The sequence below is a fragment of the Electrona antarctica genome (assembly GCF_951216825.1).
Source record: "Electrona antarctica genome assembly, chromosome: 4".
NCBI lineage: Eukaryota > Metazoa > Chordata > Actinopteri > Myctophiformes > Myctophidae > Electrona > Electrona antarctica.
In genome coordinates this window covers 14,154,525-14,180,543 of record NC_136809.1, presented here as the reverse complement: position 1 = coordinate 14,180,543, position 26,019 = coordinate 14,154,525, and the positions used below count along the sequence as shown (strand labels likewise).

General features: G+C 42.7%; 1 protein-coding gene across 1 annotated transcript in view; it reads right to left on the bottom strand.

Annotated features, from left to right (window-relative positions):
* The window catches only part of cusr (Copper-only SOD repeat protein), a gene marked incomplete at its 3' end in the record, with an annotated part of 31,597 nt that overhangs the window by 511 nt on the left and 5,067 nt on the right, over positions 1 to 26,019 (bottom strand). Inside the window, exons 3-9 of the mRNA XM_079498268.1 lie at positions 25,510 to 25,609; positions 22,427 to 22,504; positions 22,035 to 22,121; positions 21,512 to 21,644; positions 20,286 to 20,400; positions 18,115 to 18,242; positions 298 to 378 (exon numbers count right to left, since the gene is read on the bottom strand). Of these exons, the coding sequence (XP_079354394.1) occupies positions 298 to 378; positions 18,115 to 18,242; positions 20,286 to 20,400; positions 21,512 to 21,644; positions 22,035 to 22,121; positions 22,427 to 22,504; positions 25,510 to 25,609 (722 nt within the window). The remainder of the gene's footprint in view (positions 1 to 297; positions 379 to 18,114; positions 18,243 to 20,285; positions 20,401 to 21,511; positions 21,645 to 22,034; positions 22,122 to 22,426; positions 22,505 to 25,509; positions 25,610 to 26,019) is intronic.

Sequence of the window (26,019 nt, the reverse complement as noted above, 5' to 3'; positions counted from 1 at the left end):
TTGTAGAGACCTTCTGTGATCTAAGTTTGTACTGCCTCTGCTCAAATTCAGGTTGTGCTTTGGCATGACGTTATTGCCATGCGCCAAAATGATCTACAAATGAACCAAACATTGCAACGTGACAACGTGCAACTGCCGCTGGAAATGGATGGCTGTCGCTTTGTTGTTTCGCTTTTGGTATGAGATGAGTAACAACGGCAATTTGCACAGATGTCAACCTTTGCCTAAAATATGTTGTTGATGTGGATGTCTTTATGTTTGGCAATGGCTTTTAGCCACAGAGCATACTGTACTTACTTGTGCACAATTCAGATTCCTGGAACGCACCCATCTTCTCACTGTTTTTGACGGAGTCCAGTTTTTCCTTGCTGACATCCCCTATAGGACAGACACAATACATGAAAAACAATGCCAAACAGCAGACCAGCAAGTTAAGCCCAGTGGGGAAAGAAAGTTACAGTATGAACAGTATATGACTAATGATTATACCAACAATGAATAAGTTAATTTCTAAAGCTACCTATCCATTTTGAGGAAACATAAGACTTGAAATTCACGGTTCAATAAAAAAACACAGGTTTAGCATATACCCAAATGTCTATTATATGTAATAGCTTCAGAAATGTTCCATATTTAGTTTCATTTTCATATGAATAATACGTTGTCCATGTTGGTTTAATTTTCCAAATGGTGGACATTGTTGACATTGTTGACAAAATAATGTCTTGCCGACAAAGGCCCTTAAGGTCAAATGTATCAGATCTGACAATGGTGGGGAAGATGGTTGAATGTTCAACCATCAACAATAGGCTTAAAAATGGACAAAAGATAATCAAAACACAAAAGCATTGTAATACAAAAGATATTGGGGCTGAAATCCTCCCCAATGTTACTGTGGGTTGTATCATCCATTCCTTTTCTATTCTTGTATTATTGTTTCATGTCAAGGTTGCCTTGTGATTCCTGCAAATGTTGGCTGTTGCACCATGAATTGGGCGCATGTGTGTGTGTGTGTGTGTGTGTGTGCGCGTGTGTGCTTGCGTGTTTGTGTGTGTGTGTGTGTGTGTGTGTTTGCGCATGTGCGATGTATAGCTGGAATACGTCAATCTTCAGTTTTTGAATTCGATCACAGTGTGAGAGGGGTTGCCTGTGCAAATACATGTATAGAATACATACAATATATGGAATTTAATGTATATAAACCAATATATAGCTTTGAACCTAGTAGACTAAATATAAAGATTTCCAATGTGGCCAAGTCAACAAAGAAGGTAGGGAAAGTTATATATTTTGGCATTCTATAGTGTTTGTTCAGTAACAAGAGTCTCTCCATCTCTTTAATAAACAGAAAATAGATTTCAGATGGGTGACCAAATTTCTGCTAATCAGGAGAGAGTACCCATTTATCACCTAAGAATTTGTCTGCTGATTTCTTTGTCATCACTTCCAATTGTACTTGTTTATCCTTTAGCTGTTTGAGTCCTCTCTCCTGATTGGATAAAATTGGTATACCAACCTGAAAATACATTTTCTGTTTTCTAAAAAGCTGAAGAGACGGGAGACTCCTGTTACTGAACAAAAACTCAGAATATAGAACTATTTAACACTTAATTGTAACAAGAACATATCACTTACCCTACCTTTAAATTACATTAAATGATATTGATTATGATCAGGAGGACAGCCGTGTTAAGATTTACAACAGAGTTATGTGAAAATGATACTTGAGATGTTGAGACAAAATTAGTACAGTGTACAGTGAACTTAGGGAACATCCTTTACTGACGGTAAAGAAATGATGCCAAAAGGTACAGAGTAGTTCAATGTATCTGTCCAAGAACAGAAGTAAACAATAACAGTATTTCGCTAAGCCAACAGAAGAACAATGTGTCACTGTAAAACATGTGCGAAGAAAGACCTCTGAAAGGTACAGTTGACAGAGAGTTGTATTACAGGTAATGCAACGCAGCAACAGTGAGGAGTTAGGACTACAGGCTACAGTGATGCAGACTGGGCAGCTGATTTAACACGCAGTACAACAGACTATTGTGTCCAAAGTCTAAAGTAGTCCTTTGATTTCATGGAAATCCAAAAAGCGAATGTACGGCATCAAGGCCGGTTCTAGGGGGGGGCAGGGGTGGGCAGTGCCCACCCAAACGTGCGTCCTGCCCACCCAATCAAAAGTTTTGGGAATTCTTTTATTTCTTTGCCTATAAAAAATATCTGTAGGCTATCATTTCTGATTGGGTGGGCACAGGGCTGGACTGGGACAAAAATTCGGCCCGGGCATTTTCGCGTGAATTTGGCCCAGACCGGCCCACCACAACCAGCGCGCAGATAGGCAACATAATATTATGTGCCCCCCCCCTGCACTGCACCGCCGGGGGGGGTCAGGGGGGGCGCTACCCCAGAATGGCAGCACGCCCGGACCTTTCCTGGTGGCCTGCCGCCTATTGGCCTGCCTGCCTGTCAAAACAAAAAAAAATGGCGGCCCCCTACGGTCGCGGCCCACCGGGAAAATGCCCGGTATGCCCGGTGGCCAGTCCAGCCCTGGGTGGGCACTGCGCCACATTTTTAGACCCAACAATGGGGGACCCGACGCCCCCGCTGTCTCGGCCCCAGTCACAGTGAGCACAGACTTGAATGGAGAGGCACCGTCCCAACCCATATTAACTTCATACCCCAAACTTGCATTTGTGTCATGCCTGCAGGTACCGCACACAACCATGGCTTGAGTACTCCGTTAAAAAAGACGCATGTTTCTGTTTCCCCTGTCGGAAAATATAGCAGTGTTGGTAATGAAAGGGATGTTGTTTTATACCATGCTTGGTTACACTAACTGGAAAGCGGCACTCGAAAATGGAAGGGGGCTGCAGAAACATGCATCGAGCCACAATCATATACAGGCTGCAGCAACCTGGTCACAACACAAGTCCAGAGAGGTGATCGGGGCGACATTTGACAGTATGCTGGTAGGTAAGACAGCACTTGAAAAGAAGCGGTACTATGTTAAAAGCATTGGAGGTGTCTAATTGGATTACTTAACTTGCACCAACTTGATGCTGAGTACACCAGCACTGAGATATAAAACACATTTCTGAGGCTGGCTACACTGCTGACAATATAGTTAGCCAGTGTTATGATGGTGCTTTGGTGATGAGTGGAGTACGAGGTGGTGTCCAAGCACTACTTCAAAAGAAGGTGGATAGATATGTGCCATATATTCATTGTTATACAACGACCAGTTGCATTTAATGGTTGTGCATGCTATGCAGGGTGAGCCATGTGCCAAAACGTTTTTTTGACCTCTGCAATTCCCTGTATAACTTCTTCCGTCACCACTATGTGTCAGAAAGGTATGATGCTCCTTGTCTCAGACGACTAATTGGAATTCGTTGGACAAGCCATTATGATGTGACAAGGTGCATTGTTGAGAACGAAGAACGTCTTTGCACTATCCTGTCAGAGATTTCAGAGGATGATGAGGCCTCAGTTGATTTGTGCACTGAAGCATCAGGCCTTTTAATTCAAATGAAGAGGCTACATTTCTTTGAGATTGCCACATTTCTAGTGCGGGTGCTTAGTGTCTTAATTCCAGCAAATGTTATTCTACAGTCTCATGCTGTGGATATGTGTTCTGCTGGTTTGGTTGTTACTGAATCATTGGAGTCCTTGAAAGACATCCGCAAAGAGGATTGCTGGACTGAGCTTTCTCAGTTATCTGCGGAGGATCAGGATGTGTCACATCAACCTAAAAGAAGGAGCATATTGAGCAAACGTCTTGGTGAAAGTGTTGTGTTGTCAACTGTGGGTCATACAGATACTGATAACCCCACCATCACCTCCTCTCAGTCTCTCAAAAGATCCTTGCTCAGCATCCTCGACAGGGCCATTTCAGAAATGGAAAACAGATTCTCAAAGAAGAATTTAGAACTAATGACAGCCATATCAAGCCTTTTACCCTATTCTGAGAGATTTCTAGACTCCACCTTGTTGCAGCCTTTGCATGCACTTGCTGGAACTGGAAAAGATATGCAACTCTGAAAAGCGAACTCATTGTTGCAAAGTCAATGTTGGCCAAGATATGTTGTCCAACCGAAACAGACCTGGCCACTGTGTCTAAACACATGAAGACATACAAGAAAGCATTTCCTGTGTTGCACAAGTTGTATGTGACAGCCCTTGTAATTGGTGTGTCTTCAGCTTCATGTGAGAGTTCCTTCTCCACGCTGGCACGTGTCCTAACCCCCTACCGTCGCACCATGTTGCACGACAGAAAAAATAACTTGCGGTCATCTTGGCACATGAGAAATCTATAACAAATACATTGGACATGGATGAATTTGTTACCATTTTTGCCAGGACAAACAGAAGACTAGATAGATAGATAGAGAGAGAAAGAAAAAAAGATGAAAAAAAAGTATATAAAGTAAATAAATGTGTCAGTATCCTATTTGTGCCGGTCCCAAGCCCGGGTAAATGCAAATTAAGGGTAGTGTCAGGAAGGGCAATTGGGTTAGCATACTGTTGGTCAAAGAAGGAGAAGATATAGGCTATGAACTGATATGATGATAGCATAGTTTTCTATGCATTTCGGGGGTTTGTGGGGATTTGACATCCCAAAAATGTTTCGCCCGCGTCGTCCCCCCTATAACATTCTGTCTGCCCACCCTAGTGGGCCTGGCTAAATCCGGCCCTGTACGGCATTAGCCGTAACCACACTAATAGTTATTGGCGGTCATCAGTACGCACAACCAAAGGTTTATGAGGTAAGTAACTGCATTGTCAAAGAACCCTGCAATAAGATTGAGTTGCAAACTCAAATGTTTTTTTCTCAAATGTCGATTTCATTAGGTCAACTGTAAATGAGGAGAATGTGGCACACTCTTGGCTTCCAAAGTTTGCAGGATTGGCCCGCCTTGAACAAAAAGCCTCAAATCAAAAATGCAGCCTGCAATTTACATGAAATATTTTATGCACTTTCCTACTAGGCTGATAAATCCCACTATTTTCACATTGGCCTGTTATAGTGCCACCAACAGGTTGATTTTTGCAAAACAGTATTATTGGAATAAAATGCCTCAAATCATCCAATAGAGCGTCGCAGTCCCGCCCCCTACCACTGGCCCAGGAAATGATTCTCCGTTCATTTTCCTCATAGACATTTCAGAAAGTATTTATTTAAAGACGTTTACGCCGCGGACAAAGCCAACTCTTGTCGTGACAAATCATGACAACAAACACAATTTTTCGGGCCAAACAAATAATTAGAAAGTAGAAAAAAACAGCAGGTTACAACACTTTTTTTGTTGTTTTTCTTCTATGTAATTATTTGTTTGGTCCAAAATATTGTGTGTGTTGTCATGATTTGTCACGACTCGAGTTGGCTTCGTACAACGCTTAAAACGCTTTAAATAAATACTTTTTGAAATGTCTATGGGAAAAATGCATTGTGATTCATTTCCTGGGCCAGGCGTTGTCATGAAAGGGGGCGGGAAGAAATGGCACCCTTTTCACATTGGCCTATTATAACGCCACCAGGAGGCCACAATAACCTACTTGACGTGGTGTTGACCTGTGCCCTGAGGGGCACTTTTTCTTTCTTTTTTTTATCAAAGTTTCTTCTTTTCAAGTCACATATGAGTCAAAAGTAGCATGTTTTGAGATTTTTACCCCTCCCTCCCCCCAGAGTTCCCGCTCTGAAAGAGCCACAACCCCGGTATCTTGTACCATTAACACTTTGATTGCTACAAGATCTCGACAGGCCTATTTGGATGTTGCTACCGTTTAACATTGCACAAAGGCCTTGTTCGGGGGCCCACAGCAAAATGTTCTCTTATAGCGAGAATCACACGCATACATCAAAAGAAAGCTGAACTTGTCCACTTCAATTTAAAAAATACATTTTGATTTTACCATGTTCCATTCTGGAGATATTGACCTTTTTGCAACACCTGCATTTGCCTGGAAGTGGTTATCTTGAACAGCGAGCAGAGTTATGGATGGTTTAAAGTCAGAGACATTGACAGGCAGATATAAAATTGAACCCAATAAATATCCTATACATCCTATACACCGAATGAAAGCCCTGAATGTGTACTTTTACGAGGAAAAGAGTAAACATTGATCCCATGTACAGTTAGACAGTAATTGGTTATTGAATGCAGCTTGTGCCCACCAGATAACTTCAGAGAAGACATGGACGTGAACTCCTCAATATTCACAAAATAAGGCCTATAGCGACATATGTTCTCTACAGTTGCGTGTAGAGAACAGTTGCACCGCTCACTTCACAGGGGTGTGATTTTTATTATTACAGTAGAAGTTTACAGACCAAACTGTAAATAAAAGGTTTACATGACTTTCTGCCTCAGTCCGTATATAGCGAGCTGTAGTGAATAAGTACAGAACAGTTGCAACGCTCACTTCACAGGGGTGTGATTTTTATTATTACAGTAGAAGTTTACAGACCAAACTGTAAATAAAAGGTTTACATGACTTTCTGCCTCAGTCCGTATATAGCGAGCTCTATTGAATAAGCAGAGAACAGAATATGGGACAGAGTTGCACCACTCACTTCACATGGGTGTGATTTTTATTATTACTACAGTAGAAGTTTTTTTCTTATGAAAGCAGAGAGTCTTCTGTTTCATACGGTATATAGTATTTATATGTCGCTATAGGCCTTATTTTGTGAATATTGAGTTCGGGTCCATGTCTTCTCTGCAGTTATATCTGGTGGGCGCAATGTGCATCCACCCAGTAACCAATTTATGACAGACTGTACATGGGATCAATGTTTACTCTTTTCCTCGTAAAAGTACACATTCAGGGCTTTCATTCGGTGTATAGGATGTATAGCATATTTATTGTGTTTATTGTTATATCTGCCTGTCAATGTCTGACTATAAACCTTCATAACTCTGCATCCTTTAGATGATGATGATGATTCACTGCTTTCATTGTTTTGATCGCAGTAACATTGGGGGGGGGGGGGGGGGGGGTCATGGGCACATTGGGCAGCAAAAGTCTTGATCGTACGGCTATAAAAAGTCCCATTCCACCGTTCGGTTCAGAACTATAGTATAACGGTGAGACGCGTTGTCATCATGAGCTGATTTTGTTTTTCAAGCTAGTATAGGGAACATGCCTGGGCATGCACGGTTTAGGACGCGGAAAAGTTCGTTATACATTACACCCGGGTCGATTACGTCCCCGACGCGTTCATTGCGGTCTTATCACTACAATTATAATGAATAAAAAAGCGTTACAATCACACGTCTGAGCGATCTCCGATTATGACGGCTCTGCATGGCGATACGTGATCCACCAACGGTAGACTGTCTGTTGTCATGGCGGCCCCTCTCGATACTGTAGTTCGTTTGTTAGTTCGTAGTATTGTAGGCTCGGGGATCGTTTGGTCGCTACAGTATGAAGAAGTAAACATGCATCTGTCCATGTGTGTTGCCGATCTGGTGCAGAATCTGCAGATCATGTGTTAGGCAGCGTAACAGCGTTCCGTATGTTTTTTTCCGAGACATGAGCCCCCATCTCGCAAGGCCCTCCTCCTGCAGGAGAAACAGGAGGGGAGGGGGGAATCGAGTAAGCCTGGTGTGGCGAGGTTAGGTGAAATTTGATTCTTTTCACACACGGGCTACATCGGCATGGGCGCATCCATTCTACACTGGTTTATACACGTAAAGCGGCCCGCCCTCCTGTTTTCAGGAGGGGAGGGGTTTTTTTTTTTTTGGTTTTTTTTTCTGATCACGTGAGCGGGACTAAGCAGCAATGATAGGGCGATGGTTCTTCATTGTCCGGGTGGGTAAAAAGATGAATGAAAGTATGCTATAAAAAAGTGATTGAAACGTATTGATACGTGATCCGCACCCGACGTTTGATTAATTGATAACGTATTGATACGCGATTCGCGTCGGCTGTGTTAACAAAGATACATTGAAATAAAAGGCACATACAATATACATATACATATTCAAAAATAGAAGGGATTAATCAAATATTGGACAAAAAAAATGATAATAAAAATAACAAAATTAAAAATAAAATAAAAACAATGATTATGTTTTTATTTTATTATGTTATTAAGGATTGTTGATGTCAGCCGCATTCATCCTCTCAATATATGTTAAAAAAGGATGCCAAATGGTGTCAATTTTTTTAAAGCAACAGCATACCCTCTTGTGGAGTAGCAAATCTTCTCCAATGTCAAATGATGTAGAACATCATTAACCCATGATTTAAAGTTGTTGGGAATTTTTAGGGGCACTTTTTCTAGTTGTGATATGGATCTTACTGGGTCTTAAATAAAGATTGATTGATTCATTGATTGATTCATTGATTGATTCATTGATTGATTGACATGACTTTAGAGATACTGTGTACCGATTTGCGGAACTTTTGGACAGAATCTGAAGGAGCAATATGAAAAAATGCGTTTTACAAAAGTCGGCCTCCTGATGGCGCTATAAAAGGCAGATGTGAAAAATGCAGGTCAAAGATTTTTCCTTGGCATCTAGGGAGTGTGCATGCAACGTTTCACGGAGATCAGTGCAATAAACTTAAAAATGTGAAAATCTGCCTCATGGTGGTGCTACTGTATATTAACACAGTGTTCTGGAAAGTCTGGGGCAGAGGTTAAGAATTGGCATTCAGGGAGTGTGTGTGTGTGCACAGTTACGTAGCGACCGGGCCAACGGTGCCGGAGATTAGCTGTACACAGACGGACAGACACCCACACGGACAGACGGATGGAAGGAGTGCAAAACATACTCTCCACCAGGCCTTTGGCCTGGTGAAGTGTTAAGACAATAGGCGGAGATTAGATCGGAGATGTAGGATGGAACGAGACCGGACCTAGCCTTGTATATGGTGAGGAGGATTTTGAAATCAATTAGATTGGGAGCCAGTGCAGGGAAGCTAAAATATAGGTGTGATGTGGTCGAATTTTCTGGAGCCAGTTAAAAGGCGAGCCACGGTATTCTGTAGTAACTGAAGACGATGAATAGATTTTTTTGTGAGTCAGGTATACAGAGAGTTACAGTTATTGGGGCAGCGGTGGCCGAACGGTTTGCGGAGCGGTCTTGATACCGGAAGGTCGCCAGTTCGAATCCCCGGACCGGCACGTTAAAATTACCACCGCTGAAGTGCCCTTGAGCAAGGCATTGAACCCCAACCATGAAATGTTCTATGAGCAGGGCGTGGCTGTAAACAAGCATCTCGAGCTTAGTCCACTTACCCTGGGTAAACAAAGAACTTTGCTTTGCTTTTACAGTAATCTAAGCATGAGAAGATAAATGCATGTTTGACTTTTGTCAGGTCAGACAGAGGTGGATAGAAATGGTTTGACTTTAGAAATGTTTCTTAAGTGATAAAATAAGGATTGAATGACTTTCTTAATAAGCTGTTCAAAGATATAAGTTGGGATCAAAGGTGACACCTAAGTTCTTGACAGTGGGCCTGAGATTTATGGTTAAGATAAGAGCCAAGGTCCTTTTCTATTTGGGCCCTAGCGAGTGGGCGGCCAAACACTAAAACCTCAGATTTTGTGTCATTTGTGTCTAGGAATATTTTTAGCATCCAGCTTTTGATGTCAGCAAGGCACTTGTGGAGGGTGGCTAAGTTGTCTTTATTGATCAATGGGAAGATAAAGCTGGGTGTCGTTGGCATATAGAAATGAAAATGTATATTGTGTCTATGGATAATCTCCCCTAGAGGAAGCAGGTAGAGGGAGAAAAAGATAGGGCCTAGGATTGATCCCTGGGGGATCCCTGAGTGTAACGGGGCGAGGGAAGCCAACCGAAAACTGTCTGCCGCTCAGATAGGATTCAAACCATTGAAGGGAAACACCAGAGATGCCCACAACCCCCTCCAGTCGGTTAATGAGTGTCAGGTGATCAATGGTGTCAAATGGAAAGGAAAGGGGAGTTTAGGAACAGGTCTATAGTTATTCAGGATGGAGGGTCTAGGTTAGGTTTTTCTTAGCAGAGGACTGACCATTTTATTGTTTGTTTTCCTTTCATTTGTATTTTTTGTTGTATAACATCTGTATTGTATTTGCTTTGTTCAGGACCCCAGGAAGACTAGAGGCTCTTCAAGTGTCTGTAATGGGGATCCTTTAATAAACGTAAACATAAATCATGTCATCATTTTATAATGAAACACCTACAGGTAATTTTACATGGGACCCTTAATGAGGATGAAGAGCTATTGTGTACAATCTTGTGTGAACTATGAAAATGACACACACACACACACACACACACACACACACACACACACACACACACACACACACACACACACACACACACACACACACACACACACACACACACACACACACACAATAGCATCAGGTTTCCCAACAATCTTTTTCTTTTTTCTTGGAAAGCTTTTCAATTGTCCATTGTTTGGACAGACCCAAGCCTCTGTTGGAAGGGCAGAGTGAACAAAAAGCTCCATAGAAAATGGGAAACAACACTTTGAGGTTGACTTATACAGCACAGGCGTATAGACTTACAGATGCTCCCATGGATTCAATTGATCTCAAACACAAAAACATAATGACTGACTCCAAAGCCATTGTGTTAATTTGGACAAATAACTTTTTGCTCTTCATTTTTGACTGATATTATAATATCTTGGACTACATTATGTTGTTTTGCACTTTTCACTGTACTACTGTTGTATACATTACAGTACAGTAGCCTACTAAGTTTTTTTTCCCATGGCATTATTTAGATGGTGTTTCGATGGCGTTGAGAGACAGGATCCCAAGGGCAGAAATGCGAGACGTCAGATGCGAACTCAGGTCCTGCCTGGCCGCACCACCAGACATGCCCTACCTGGTGAAAACTCTGATGTACAATAATGAACACGGATGTACACTGTTACAGCCACGAGCCATGGCATGGCTCTCACATATTATGAACTAGAAAAAGTGCCCTTCTGGGCACAGGTCTCCACCAGGAGGATAGGAGTGTGTGTGATGTTTGGCAAAATGTTTAGGAGTAATTTTTTTTTCTTGTTTTTTGCAACAATTTCCTTCATTTTGTTGAGGAAATGCAGATCCAGATCACTCATAGCATCTCTGAGGATAGAATTCTGGATGAGCAGGACATGTGCAGAATTTTGTACAAAATGGGCCACTCCTGAAAACTTTGGAAGGAAATCTTAGCCAATCAGCGTAGAATCTGAGAAATCCAACAGACTCGTCTTGATCACATGACTACAGAGATCATGTGTACCGATCTCTGTGTACCGAACACATTGTGTACTAACATAAACAATGTGTTTTCCAGAAATCGGCCTCATGGTGGCGCTATAAATGGCAGATGTGGAGGGATGCAGGGAAAATGTTTTTCCATGGCCTCTAGGGAGTGCGCATACATACTGTAAGTTGTATACAGATCGACGCAGTTATAGGTAAAAAACAGGAATTGCCCTGTTATAGCGCCACCGTGAGGCTGATTTGGAAAACAATGAGTGGCATGTCATCCTCGGCCTAGCGGAAATTGCACACTGCGTTTGTGATTTGTGGCATTTTGTTCGAAACGGACCAATCATGTGAGCTTTGGAAGCCAATCTTAGCCAATCAGGATGGAAGATGGGAAATGGTGCAGATCCGTGTTGATCACATGACTATGGAGATAGTGTATACCGAATTGTGTGATGTATGGATAAAATCTGTAAGAGTAATCTACAGAAATGTGTTTTGCCTAAATCGGCCTGATGGTGGCGCTATAACAGGTCGTTGAGGAATATTTGGGGCAGAGGTTCATCGTTGGCATCCAGGGAGTGTGTGTGCAAAGTTTGGCATGGATCGGGCCAACGGTGCCGGAGATTAGCTGGTAACGGACGGACGGAAGGAAGGACGGACACACGCACACACACACACACGGAGTGCAAAACATACTCTCTCCCCATGCCTTCGGCCTCTCCCCATGCCTTCGGCCTGGTGGAGACAATTAGGCTTTAGGCTTCATACTTTGTCTCATGATGGTATTGCTTGGCGAAAACTCTTACAGTTTGTGCTGGCTGTGTTTTTTGTTGAAACACTACTAAGGTTGCTCTTATGTTAAACAGGTGAGTCAACACTATCCTTCATAACTTAACTTACTTAGCTTAAGCCCTTAATAAGGGTGCTAGATGCCCGTGCTTATAGTGATGGGTCTGAATTTCTCTCTGCATCATTGCAAAAGAATAATAACCGGTAAGCTAGCCAAATGTCTGCATACAGTACATAACAGTCATAGGGGTGTGATGCATGGCTGACACATATCACCATGCTATTTATATAATTTCTTCTTCACATAATAAATCCACACGGTTCACCTGGTTCCTTGTGATTGTGTCTTCCTTTTTCCTTATTATCCTTCTGCCATTGCTATCGTTGGCTTTCAGTATACTGGTTATTTCCATCTACACTGGAATATACTGGCATGAACCTACTGACGGGACAATAGTAGGTTGATTTTAATTTTACGAGAACAATTCACCAAACAACCCACAAAATAAAACTGCTTTTCGAAATAAACCTAACCCTAAAAGAAATTAGATTAGATATAATGTTACACGTTGTGAGCTTGTAGATTAGCTATGTTCGGCAGAGAGATTTGGTGTAGAGGGAACAAAGCATGGACCCTGCTCAACAAAGTATATTGGTGTTAAGTGGTTAAATGCCAAATAGAATGTACAGTACTTGTATGTTTAGAGATTCTTTCTATGAAATAATTGCAACCATAGGTCTGCAAAACCAGACTAGTCAGTCCGTCCATCCGTCCGTCAGTCACACCTCGTGACATGCTCCATATATGGCCGTCTCCATATATGAAGATCACGACATTGAACTCATCAAAACCTGCATAGCCATACATGGAGATCCAGTCACCTCCATACATGGAGGTGACAGGATCATCACCTTGTTCAGCTCCATATATGGAGGTCAATATTTTGGCAGAGCATGACTCGCCAAGTGTAAGATGTTGGCCATGCCCCCGGCATCATCTGGCTTGACTGACTGACCTTTCGCATGGGCAATCTAACAAGTGTTGCTCGGTTGAGGCTTTCCTCAGCCTGGTGCGTGCTGATTAGCACCTGGGCGTCCTTGAAGCTGGCCCGTTCCTGTGTGTTGAGCATGTGGTGGGATGGTTGCATGAGGAAACTCCAATCCGCATGCTCATAACCTACATCTGCATACATGAAGCCGGCCAGCAACTCTACATCTGACCTCACTGACACCAGAATAATAGTTTAACTCCTGCTGTGCCGTATTAAGAAGCTCTGTTGTTTTCTCGCCCTCAGGGCGTCTTACTGACAATGTGCTATTGAATTTCAACACATTCAAGCCATGTCAGTTATGGTATAAAATATTAAGCCTTTATTATTACAGCAAAGCCACGGCTCATGGATCATGGCATACCTCTGTTATAGATACTATTGGAGCCAGAAGCCATTGAGCCATGGCTTGGCTCACAAAGTATAAATTAGGCTTCATGGACGTACCCCGTCCATGAAGCCTAATTTATACTTTATACTAAGGGGCCAGTGCTCAGAGGCCCTTGACTACCAGGGGCCCTTGAAGGGCTCTTTGGCATTTTATTAAAATGTACAGTATAGTAGACGCTCAAATATGGGCTAATATGGGCTATGAAGTACACCTCACTGTTTGAGACAAGGAGTTGAATGCAGCCATCTCAGCCATGTCCACATGGGAGAGGTGGATCCCTGGGTAACCAAAGGATGAGATTGATAGAAGGATGGTGGACCTAAGAGCGTCCAACAACAAGCTTCTATTCAAGAAAGCTCAACTTGTCACTGCAAGGAGGATCGCCGAGCAAGGCACAGGACCAACAGCACCACCTCAACCGACAGCACCAGTGGTCAAACCAACCACTCTACCTATCTTCAATGGAAGCAAGAGAGAATACCACAGATGGAGGAAAGACTGGGAAAGCCTGCAAAAGCAGGGGGAGCCATCCGGATCACCGGAGGTGAAGAAAATTCAACTCTTGGAAAGCGTGGATGGCAAGATCTCAAAAGACCTCAGACTGTCAACATACACCGCTTCCAATGACATTTTCAGAGTATTGGAGAACAGATATGGCAACAAGTCAACCATCACTGTAGAAATACTTGAAGAGCTGGACAAGATGCCACATGTGAAGGGGGACCAGCCAAGGCACGTCATTGACCTCATACAGACGGTGGAGAAGGCCCTAGCGGATCTCACAGAATTGGGAAACTCGGGAGCTATTAACAACCCACTAGTAATTAGATCACTTGAAAGCAAGTTGCCTGACTTTATACTAAGAGACTGGCTGATGTTCATGGTTGAACCCACAAACAATGTCACGTCAGACAATCACTTTGACATGCTCTTGAAGTTCCTGACAAACCAAGAAGAAATCCTAGAGAGACTCGAACAGTTCCGAAACGTGGAGAAGATGGACAAACCAGATCGTTCAGATCATTCAGAGAGGAAGTTTGCCTCAACAAGAACCACAAAGAGACCAGACCTTGATGGGGTATGTGGTGTCTGCGGTGAGAGTGGGCACAACAAAAAAATATTCTTCTGTAAGATATTTAAAGGACTGAAGCTACCTGAGAAGAAAGATGTGTTGGAAAAGATGGGAGCATGCACAAAGTGTCTAGGATGCCATGATGAAGATGGATACTGCAGAGACACTTTCCTTTGCAGAAACACAGACTGTGAGAGGGGAGGCAGCTGTGCTCCGGACCACCATTATTTCCTTTGTCCTAAAGCAGAAGGCAAAAGAGGTGAAGAGGGAAAATTCAAACTGACAGAGGAACAAGAGGAATTCCTGTCTGAACTTTCCCCAGAAATGGCATATCGCGGCAGAAAGGCTTTCACCAACAAGACGACAGCGACACGCAGCACTTCAGCTAAGTCTAAACTTCTGCAGAAGAATGGGCTCTCTGAACTTCCGGTCATCATGATGTTGATGCAAGTCACTGCAAATGCAGGGCAGAAGATTGGGACCTTAATTGACCTTGCATTAGACACAAATTATATTACCCACAAGGCTGCAAAAAGACTGAATTTAAGAAAAGAGAAGATAACTTTAGTTGTCCATGGAGTTGGTGGAATGACCACGAAGGTGAAAACGCAAAGATATCTCCTCAAAGTCAGAGTCAAGACTCCCAAAGGAACAGTGAGAGCTCATGAAATGGTCTGCTATGGCTTGAATGAAATTGCCAAAGTACATCAAGTAATTGAACCGGAGAAGTTGCAAAAATTCTTCCCAGAGGTCACACTTGAAGAATTGGAAAGGCCAGAAGAAGTTGAGCTTCTCATTAGCCATCGAGAGGGAAGACTCGCTCCCCAGAGGGTAAAGGTCATTGGAGACCTCGTCTTGTGGGAAAGTCCACTTGGCAAGACGGTGGGTGGAGCACATCCTGACTTGCTTGAAGAGGTGGAGGTGGCAGCATACAAATCAAACGCACACTTTGCTCGCTCCATGGGGACAACAATCAAGTGTCAAGTGCGAGGCCCCAAAACAATCAAAGTGGGAGGCCCAAACCAATCAAAGTGGGAGGCAACATCACCAAAGCAACCTGGACCGACTGACAAAGGATGTGATGCATCTCTTCTCTCAAGTTCAAGAAGAGACGGACTCAAGAAAGGAACCAGAGTCAAAGGTGTGAAGACTTGTGACCTCTCTGTGTTTGGAAACCCAGGAGCTCAAGTGGGAGGTGTTGAGTCAAAACTCAGAAATGGACAAAATCTGGTCAGCATGACATCTCACACCTCAGAAACTACATCTCCCAGAATGCAGCAGCAAGATGGCTGCTCGTTACCTGATTAGGAGCACCATAAAAGGAATGGAGCTTCAGTCATTCAAACAAACACCAGATACAAACAGCAAAGACAACTCTTGGGTTCAACCTCCGAAGACGCCAATGGTCGGTGATATTGTATTGTTTTATTTACACTTATGTATGCACTGCAGTACTGTTTGATGTGGTTAAAATCTGGCTAATTGTGTTTAGTAGCTTCAACTGCTTCAGTCTGAAGTGGGGAAGGAACACATTAACTTACTTGAGAGTTGGATTTCATTTATGTTTAAAAGTATCTCTTTACAAAAGAATAAGGCCAAGTTAGAAATGTTAACGATTTAAGAATTTAAAAGATTACTAAAAATGTGGACAATTCATGTTAAAGGTTTAAAATGCCTTGTTCAATTAGAGCTGATCTACAAGCTTAAAGTTCAGCTATTTTCTTTAACTACTTCAATTTAAAATGCTAGATGTTTAAAGGGTAAAGTAATTTGAAATGTTTAATTTGTTTAAAATGTTGACTTTAATAAGTTAATTTAAAATACTTAATTTAGGCATTCATTGGTTAAGAACACTAATTGGTTAAAATACATTTGATTATTTAAGAATATTTAATGTTTCAAATCAAGAGTGGTTAAAAAGAGAACCTGTTTTGAAAGGATTATCATTTGTTGTTTGGCAATGTGGTTTTTCTTTGTGTTTGAAGGTTTTCAACCTAACTGAAACGACCAGCCAATCACCAATGAAGCCAACACTGAGCTTAAAAGTTGGAAAATAAAAAAATCATTGGATTGAGTTGGAAATTGGAGTTGCGTCCTTTTATGTCCTTTGGAGTGGAACAGAGTTGAACTTTACAGTTGCTGATGACGTCGTAGGGGGAACAACACATCAAGTTACACAGCTCATGGTCTTTAGACACGAGACCACCGAGCACTTCCATTCTGTGACTCTTCTTTCTCCGCAAATCCTCCACACATGTTCGAGTTGCCTTCTCCAGCTCCAGCATGGTACCGCCCCTTTCTGCCTCAAAAGGGGGCAGATTAAGTTTTTTGCCCAGCATGTCAATTTCCTGATGAAACAGTGCTATGTTTGCTGCCATTCTTGTCTTCATAGTCTGTTCCTCCTCAATCATTTTGTCCAGCAATTCTTGAATGTGTTTAGACACATTGTGTGTTCGCTCTATACGCTGTTCTTCTAGTCACGACTATGGTCGTGTGTGTTATGATTAATTATGAGTGTTATTTTGGATTATAAATATATATTTGCTAATGATATATATATTTATATGGTGATATTATTGGTATAGTGTGAGTGTGTGTGTGTGTGTGTGTGTGTGTGTGTGTGTGTGTGTGTGTGTGTATATATATATATTATATGGAAGTATTCTAGCTGTCTATATATATATATATATATATATATATATATATATATATATATCTATACCTCAGCAGCAGTTATGAACCTGTATTAGTCTAACTCTCCTCCCATGCAGTGCAATACTGTGTGTCTGGGTATTCCTGTTGGCCATGACCGTGGAGGCCTGATCAACCTCCCCGATTGGCTGATGTGAGGGAGCTAACGGCCGTAGCTCTCACGTCTACTAAGCCCATTCACCCCCAGACGGTCACGGGGGAAACATCTTCCAGGGTCTTTCCCCCATCCGTCGTACTGCCGTTAACTAACTGTTGCCTTATTTTGTGTTGAACATTTTGATGCTTAAGAGTTATTCCCTTCGTGAAAGGAATAACTTATTTTGTTTTGATATCCGTTGCTTGTTTTCCTTTGAGTTAAGAGCCATTTATTGTACAGTTTTGATTATATTTATTCAAACCTTAATTATGAATAAATACTTGCATTAGACCTTCCGCGTCTCCTCCATATGTTGCATTGCCTTGTACCCCTAGACAATTGGGTTTTGTAACATCCTCCCAAATGTCCCCCAGTCTATGCAAAGCCCTGCTGAGGTAGGTCACTGCCTCCTCTGCATGAACTATAGTCATATCAGCCCATAGTACAAGGCCCATGCTATAATTTGGCCGTTTGACTAAAAGAGAGATTTTTTTGATGTATCATGTAAATACTGTAGGGTATAGACTATAAATCCTGCATAATAAAATGTCTACATGTGCTACTGTATCTTGATTTCTTTACACACCAATGCCTTACAACTCGAGCACCCAACTTCCTGTTCTGTGCATGTAGCATAGGCCGGGGGGGCCTTAAAGATAATTGAACCTGGGAATTTAATTGAAAAGGACATTTTGTAAAATGTGTATGTGGAACAGCAGTCAGCCCTACCTGATATGAAATAGTTCACTTGCTGACACGTGCCACCGGCTGCAGGAAGAGGGATATGAAGAGATATGATGGTGACTCTTGATCTGTGCATCCCAAGGACATCGGCCACCCTTGAACGGAAGTCAAATCTGGAAAAGGAAACCAATAATGACCTTTGATCGCAATCAATACTCGCGGTGTCCATGTACCAGATCTATGTATCAGATCTAGACACGTGCCGCGAGCGTGTGCTGCTCACACACAGGCATTCATGCATTTATACCCACACACACACACACACAGTGCCTGTGCCTTAAGGACACTTCTGTGAGTGCTGGTATTCTTCTGTTTTTATGAACTCTTCTGAGCCTATATGCATCCGATAAGTAGACTATTACTTTACTTTACTTACTAAAACAAAATGCATGGATGCACCTGGGACGTATCCTCAGTGATGTATCCCAAGGTCATCGGGGTTTCGGGTCTCCCAACATCATACCCCTCACTCAGGTGACCCAGCCGGGGTGATCAAGTCCCGACTTACGTCCCAGTAGCTACCCTCGATCAGTCCCATTAGGGAAAAACCAGGGCCACACAATCCGTTCCTCCTGAACTACTCTGCCGGGACTGGGAGGTACCATTCTGGCGCGTGGAAGGACTAGGCTCTGTGGGTTGACTCCTGTCCGGGCCCCTCCTATGTCTCACCAGGTCCAGCCCCTGTGCGTTGCACCAGACTCCCAGCACCAGGCACTTTATTCAGGAATGGTGGATTCTCGAGCCACAATGGTTCCGCAGACTCCACCTTGCCCTTGGTGGTGCCGCAGGCTCCGCTTGAGGCTTGAATGGCCCTCCTAAAGGCCTCACCGTGGGTTTGTTGGGCTTCTTCCTCATGGAAGACACAGGCTGGGGCGCCAACCCATAATGCTCCCGGGTACTACTTACTACTACATTTTTGAGTGGTGTAAACCACGCCAACAACTGGCTTTGTACCCGTGTCTGTTCGTACCAAAAAAAAATCACACCCGTGTGAACTGAGTGGTGTAAGGTCTGTCTGACGTAATGAAATCATGTCTGACGTAATTAAATCACACCCGGGTGTGATTTCATTACCTGGCTTTGTTTGTGCAGAAAAAATGAGCATGGTTGCTATGTTCACCCTGTTCACCCGGGTGTGATTTCATTACGTCATTACAACAGGGTGAACATAGCAACCATGCTCATTTTTTCTGCACAAAAAAGCCAGTTGTAGGAGTGGTTTACACCACTCAAAAAAATGTACCTGTGTCTGTTCGTACCAAAAAAATTTACCCGTGTCTGTTCGTACCAAAAAAAATGTACCCGTGTCTGTTCGTACCAAAAAAATGAGCACGGTTGCTATGGTCACCCAGTTCACACGGGTGTGATTTCATTACGTCAGACATTACGTCAGACCACAGCTGATCAGTCTATATAAGACCTTACACCACTCGGTTCACACGGGTGTGATTTTTATATACACTACTGACCTATTATTATGATTTATAATTAGCTCTGTGAGGCCAAAGGCCAAGGGTAGAAATTATGTTTTCACCCCTGGAGATGCAGAGGGATCATGGAAATATCCATCCATCCATCCTTCCTTCCTTCCTTCCTTCCTTCCTTCCTTCCTTCCTTCCTTCCTTCCTTCCTTCCTTCCATCCATCCATCCATCCATCCATCCATCCATCCATCCATCCATCTTCAACCGCTTATCCAGAGTCGGGTCCAGCAGTTCCAGCAGAGACCCCCAGACTTCCCTCTCTGGACTAGAGCAACATTAGTAACCTCCTCCTGGGGGCTACAGAGGCGTTCCCAGGCCAGTGTGGAGATCTAATCCCTCCATCTGGTCCTTGGTCTGCCCCGGGGTCTCCTCCCATTGGAACATGTAGCGAGGACCTCCCTAGGAAGTCGCTCGGGATGCAACCGTACTAGATGCCCGAACCACCTAAGCTGGCTCATTTCCAAGCGAAGAAGCAGTGTCTCTACTCAGAGTCTCTCTCGCGTGACTGAACTTCTCACTCTATCTCTAAGGGAGACATTTCGGTTCTATCCACTTGTATCCGCAACCTTATTATTTCGGTCATGACCCACACTTCATGACCATAGGTGAGAGTAGAAACGAAGATTGCTCGGAAATGTCAGTCAATAATGCAAAGTAGGATGTTTATACTAACCTGCTGAAGGATTTAACCATAGGGAACATCTGTGTTGCAGAAGGGGATTCTGGCAGGATAACAGCACATGCCAAAATATTGTCTCCATTTTTAAGAAGCATGGACCTGTGAATAACTAAAAACAAAACAACATTCTGAGTTTCATTTGTGTGATTGATACTCCATCTTCTCATAGTAATACTCTGTTACTTGTTAATTTATGATCTTATGTTAGCTTTATACAGAGGCAGCAGCCTGCATGCTTTTAAGCATTGATCTTCATCTGTATATACACTTATACTCAGTGGAGTCAAAGAGCCTGATTTGTCAGTTCAAAGCTTTCACTCCACTAAAACAATGTCTCTCTAAAGACTGTATGGAAATCATCCCATGTGTTTAGATTAAATGTAATAACATTACAAATGAAAGCGGTTTAGTGTAAGAATTTTTTTTTTTTCTTGTTACATTTTAAATAATCAGTTTAAATGTTGACCCCTTAAAGGGGCATTCCACTAATTTTCAACATTTTACTATGTCATTAATATACCATATAATATACCATAGAGCTGTTGTGTGGAAATAATAAAAAAGTCCCCCCATTCTGTGTTTCCTAGAACTAGAGGTCTGAAAACAATCATTAACATGGTGAAACACATCTTGATGACATCATCAAGATGTGTTTCACCATGTTAATGATTTTTTTCATAATTACAGTTCTAGGAAACACAGAATGGGGGGACTTTTTTAGTATTTCCACACAACAGCTCTATGGTATATTAATGACATAGTAAAATGTTGAAAATGAGTGGAATGCCCCTTTAAGTCCAATTTGTACTAACTTTGTCATACAATGGTGATGCATGTGAAACTATCTGATCTATAAGCTTGTAGATGGATATATTGGGTCTGTAACACAGTTGTATGACAGAGAGTCAACAGTGTTGTATCTGATCTATAAGCTTGTAGATGGATATATTGGGTCTGTAACACAGTTGTATGACAGAGAGTCAACAGTGTTGTACCTGATCTATAAGCTTGTAGATGGATATATTGGGTCTGTAACACAGTTGTATGACAGAGAGTCAACAGTGTTGTATCTGATCTATAAGCTTGTAGATGGATATATTGGGTCTGTAACACAGTTGTATGACAGAGAGTAAACAGTGTTGTACCTGATCTATAAGCTTGTAGATGGATATATTGGGTCTGTAACACAGTTGTATGACAGAGAGTCAACAGTGTTGTACCTGTGAAGTCCCATGCCAGCAGGATGTTCACATCAGTGTAGAGTTGTCTCTCTGTCAGGCTGACATTGCCATGTCTGTCGGTCATGGCCCCCATCATACATCCCAGCGGGGTGTCAGGTGAACAGCTGGCGCTCTAAGGAGGAGAATAGTCGAATTATAGCCGTATACAGTCTTACAGTGTATACTCCGCTAGTAGCATGAGGCATATATTATAGGGCAGTATTATGCGTGTCTTAAGTACCAGGTCTTATGACTTAACTTAAGACCTGGAGGCGTGGTCAATGCCATTTGGCTATTCTGAGTGGCCAAATGGCATTGATCACGCCTCCAGGTCTTAAGTTAAGTAATAAGACCTGGTACTTAAGACACGCATAATACTGCCCATTCAATGATTGTGTCATCACATCCCGTAAGATACATCCTGTTTTTGTTTGGACAAAATGATCTGCTTTCTAGTATCAGGTAGGTATTAGAGCTGGTTAATTCAGAGGAAATATACTGTATATGGAAAAGTTGTTCTTACCACAGACATCATATTGAAAGGATTATAGGTTACACCGTTGCACTGGCTGTTGCGGTTTTCCATGATGAACCAGGAAACAGAGGTGATCTGATGTTGTCAAACAGAGTTAAGTTACTTTGAAGCATATTCTTGTGTGTGTGTGTGTGTGTGTGTGTGTGTGTGTGTGTGTGTGTGTGTGTGTGTGTGTGTGTGTGTGTGTGTGTGTGTGTGTGTGTGTGTGTGTGTGTGTGTGTGTGTGTGTGTGTGTGTGCGTGTGTGTGTGCGTGTGTGTGGGAGTATGGTATATGCATTTGTGCATCGTTACAGTATTATACAGTATGGTATCTGCATCTATGTGTCACTATGTCTTGTAGTCCTTGCACTGTAGCATGTAGCCGTGTATCTGTGCTTACAGCTTCTCTGGCTGATGATTGGAGGTCTACTTCCAGTATAACATCACTGCTGCTCCCATCAGGAAATGTCAGCTGAGACTGCAATCCACAATCACAAGTACATCAATAAAACTGCATCGAACTGGCGTTATAGCAAAGTCAGTGAGAATTTCCTGATCTCAAGACTAAATTTTTCAATAAAAATCAGCGGGTTACACATATCCATAGATTTGACCATCTTCTGCCTAATATATTGATATCCATACATCTGATCATATTCTGCCTAATGTATTGATATCCATACATCTGATCATATTCTGCATAACATATTGATATCCATGTAATTCGATGCGAGAGTGGTGGACTAGCCGACACCAACTTGGGACTCCTGGACTATGGCCTCCACACCCTCCTTTATAGCATCCCTGCATACAACGCAGTTTCGGGAAAAGAGACCTCCTTCCGCTTGACCTTAACCACTCCTCCCTCATTATCAACAACTCCTCCCTCCTTATCAAACTCACCTGCCTTTCATTATCACCCGGCCAATCCCCGGTGCAATCACCACAGTATAAATACACCTGCGATCTCTCAACCAAGTTGTTTGTTCTGCTCCACGACAGACCAAACATGGGTTGTGAGTACTGCACTTGTAGATCGGCTATTTACACTATTCTTCAAAATCGCCATCCTCCTCCACCCCAACCTCCTCCTTCCGCCTCGATTCTCTAGGAATCCAGGGGGGCAGTGACGGAGCAGAGACGACCAACCGCTCATTCCGAGTAGAGCAAAGATGACCGTCAGCTCCAGAGACTACGCCCCCACCCTGAGTCTCGCCTAGCTCCTTTCGGAACCCTACGTTAAAGTTTCTGACATTTTGATGACTTTATGTAGGGTTCCTTCTCACCGGATTCAAGCGACATGGGATGCCATCTGACTTCCCCTGACTTAGCCCTGTGCTGCGGTGTGGGTGTCGCGCTGACATATTCCAAACGAAGCATATGAACGCTATAGGAGACAACGAACCATCTGACCCCCCCCGCGAACGGCTCAGAAGCCGTTAAGTATTTTTAATGTTTGTACGACCGTTTTGCCAGCTCTGAAATTCTCTCTTGTTGACATCCCATTGTACCGCCTCTCGGCATCTCGGTTGGCTAGCAGCGCCTCCCTACGCGCCTCGTAGGCGCAGCTAGCCAACCGAGATGTCAACAAGGAGGGACCGAAGAGAGAATTTCAGAGCTGGCAAAACGGTCGTACAAACATTAAAAATACTTAACGGCTTCTGAGCCGTTCGCGGGGGGGGTCAGATGGTTCGTTGTCTCCTATAGCGTTCATATGCTTCGTTTGGAATATGTCAGCGCGACACCCACACCGCAGCACAGGGCTAAGTCAGGGGAAGTCAGATGGCATCCCATGTCGCTTGACGCCGGTGAGACCGGACCCTACGTGGTAGGTCCAAAGGAGCTCAACCCGGGGGGTCCGGAGACGGGCTAAGTCTCGCCCTACCTTGGGTTCCTCACTCCACTCCGCATTCATCTCATTCTGTTTCAATAAACTGTTAATGTTGAGCGAAGGTGTGGTCTCTTACTAGTGAAAGGCATAGAATTTGCCTCTGTATTGGGAAATACAGAGTACTGATATAGTAAATAACAAGGGATTCATAACCTTTTGTCTAGTTGTATATTGCAATAATAATGTGCGTTGTCACAATATCCCAAGGCACACCTGTACTTGTCTCATATAGCACAGGCACACCACTGTCACTGTGCCTCAGCACGTCATTTGGGAACCACTGAAATATAGCAATAATAGTAGTGCTCTGAGTGCTCTCCCATCAGAGCTCAATGTGGGGCTTCTGGAGTGGGCTGACAGACACAGCTGTTCCCCTGAGCAGTTGCCTATAGTTTGGAAGACCACTGGACTCCAGCAGCAAGTATAGACTGATACAGTAATTCACTGCATCCCATTGCTCTCTAGGGCTTCGTACACACATAAAGAACGAATGTTCTGTGCTATGCCTGTGTTTCATGGCCGCCACAATGCCTTTCCAATGGAAGTCACGTGGTTTGACATAGCACAGAACATTCGTTCTTTATGTGTGTACGAAGCCTCACACTACTCTCCAGAGCCCTAATGAATTCTGTCTGTCTAGCACAGTAGAATCATGTTTTAGTGGCAGCTTCGGTTCCAAAAGGTTACCATGAAAAAAAACATAACAGTGCCAGGTGTTAATAAAACACTATATGCACTCAGACTCTTGCCAATGATCTTTATTAAAGTTAGGGTATTATGGTATGCATTTTCATTGGACATATTTTTTGTCTCTTGAAATAAGTCAATCAATTTCAGTTGACTTAGTTACAGAGACATAAATATAGACACATACCAGTCGCCATGTGGGTTTTTCGTTTGTCAACAGAAAATGACCACATTGGTTAAGTGAATCAGTTTCATAACCTGGTTTGGCAACTTCAGCTTGTGAAATAAAAAACAGAGCTTAGTGAGAAGATTATTGACATGAGCCAGGTGCAATTAGCTGGAAACGTTAAGACTTGTGACAAAATCGATTTTCTGCCATTTCTGCCATTGCCCTTACCCAACGCAATCCATAAACCCAAGAAAGATAGATAGATAGATAGATAGATAGATAGATAGATAGATAGATAGATATCTCTAGATTCCATAGATAGATAGATAGATAGATAGATAGATAGATAGATAGATAGATAGATAGATAGATATCTCTAGATTCCCTGCCTCACTCCCTCTCTCAGATACACACAGTCACACACACACACACACACACACACACACACACACACACACACACACACACACAGACAGTCGGACGGACGGATGGACACACACACACACACACACACACACACACACACACACACACACACACACACACACACACACACACACACACACACACACACACACACACACACACACACAACATGTGAGTAATTTTTCCACCACTGAAAAATACAAAATAATAAGTAAAGTACAGGTACTCAAAAAAATGGATTAACTTAAGTAACTTAAGTAAAGATTATCTCAAGTAAAAGTAAAATATGACTTGACATGCATGTTCTTACCAGTTTCACTGTCCCAGACACTGAACCGCTGAACTCAGCCTTGGCAAACACCATATGTCCATCTGCTTCATGGACATCAATGATGTTCGAACACTGCATACTGAAAAGAATTATCACGGTTAATTTAACTCTGAGAGTGTAAGCATGTGTAATAATGGATTGCAGCTTGCTGAAAACAACTGATTAAGTACTAATTTAATAATTTTAATTTGACTTAAGACATGATCCTTCTCCAATAGAGGCTACTGTATATGCGCGTGACATCATCGTACCCGGAAGTTATGTGGGAACGCCTACTGAGTGGCAAAAACAACTTTCTGGCCTTGGCAGCCCATACATCCAAACAGAAAAGTCCTAGGATTGTATTAAATTACATTAAAGGAGGTGACGGAAAGCTCTTTCTATCTGCAAAGTGTTTGTTTAATATAAATTTACCATAGACATGTTATGGGTTATAAACATCCACTTTCACTAAAGTAAAGGAACTAACAATTGAATTGAATGCCAACC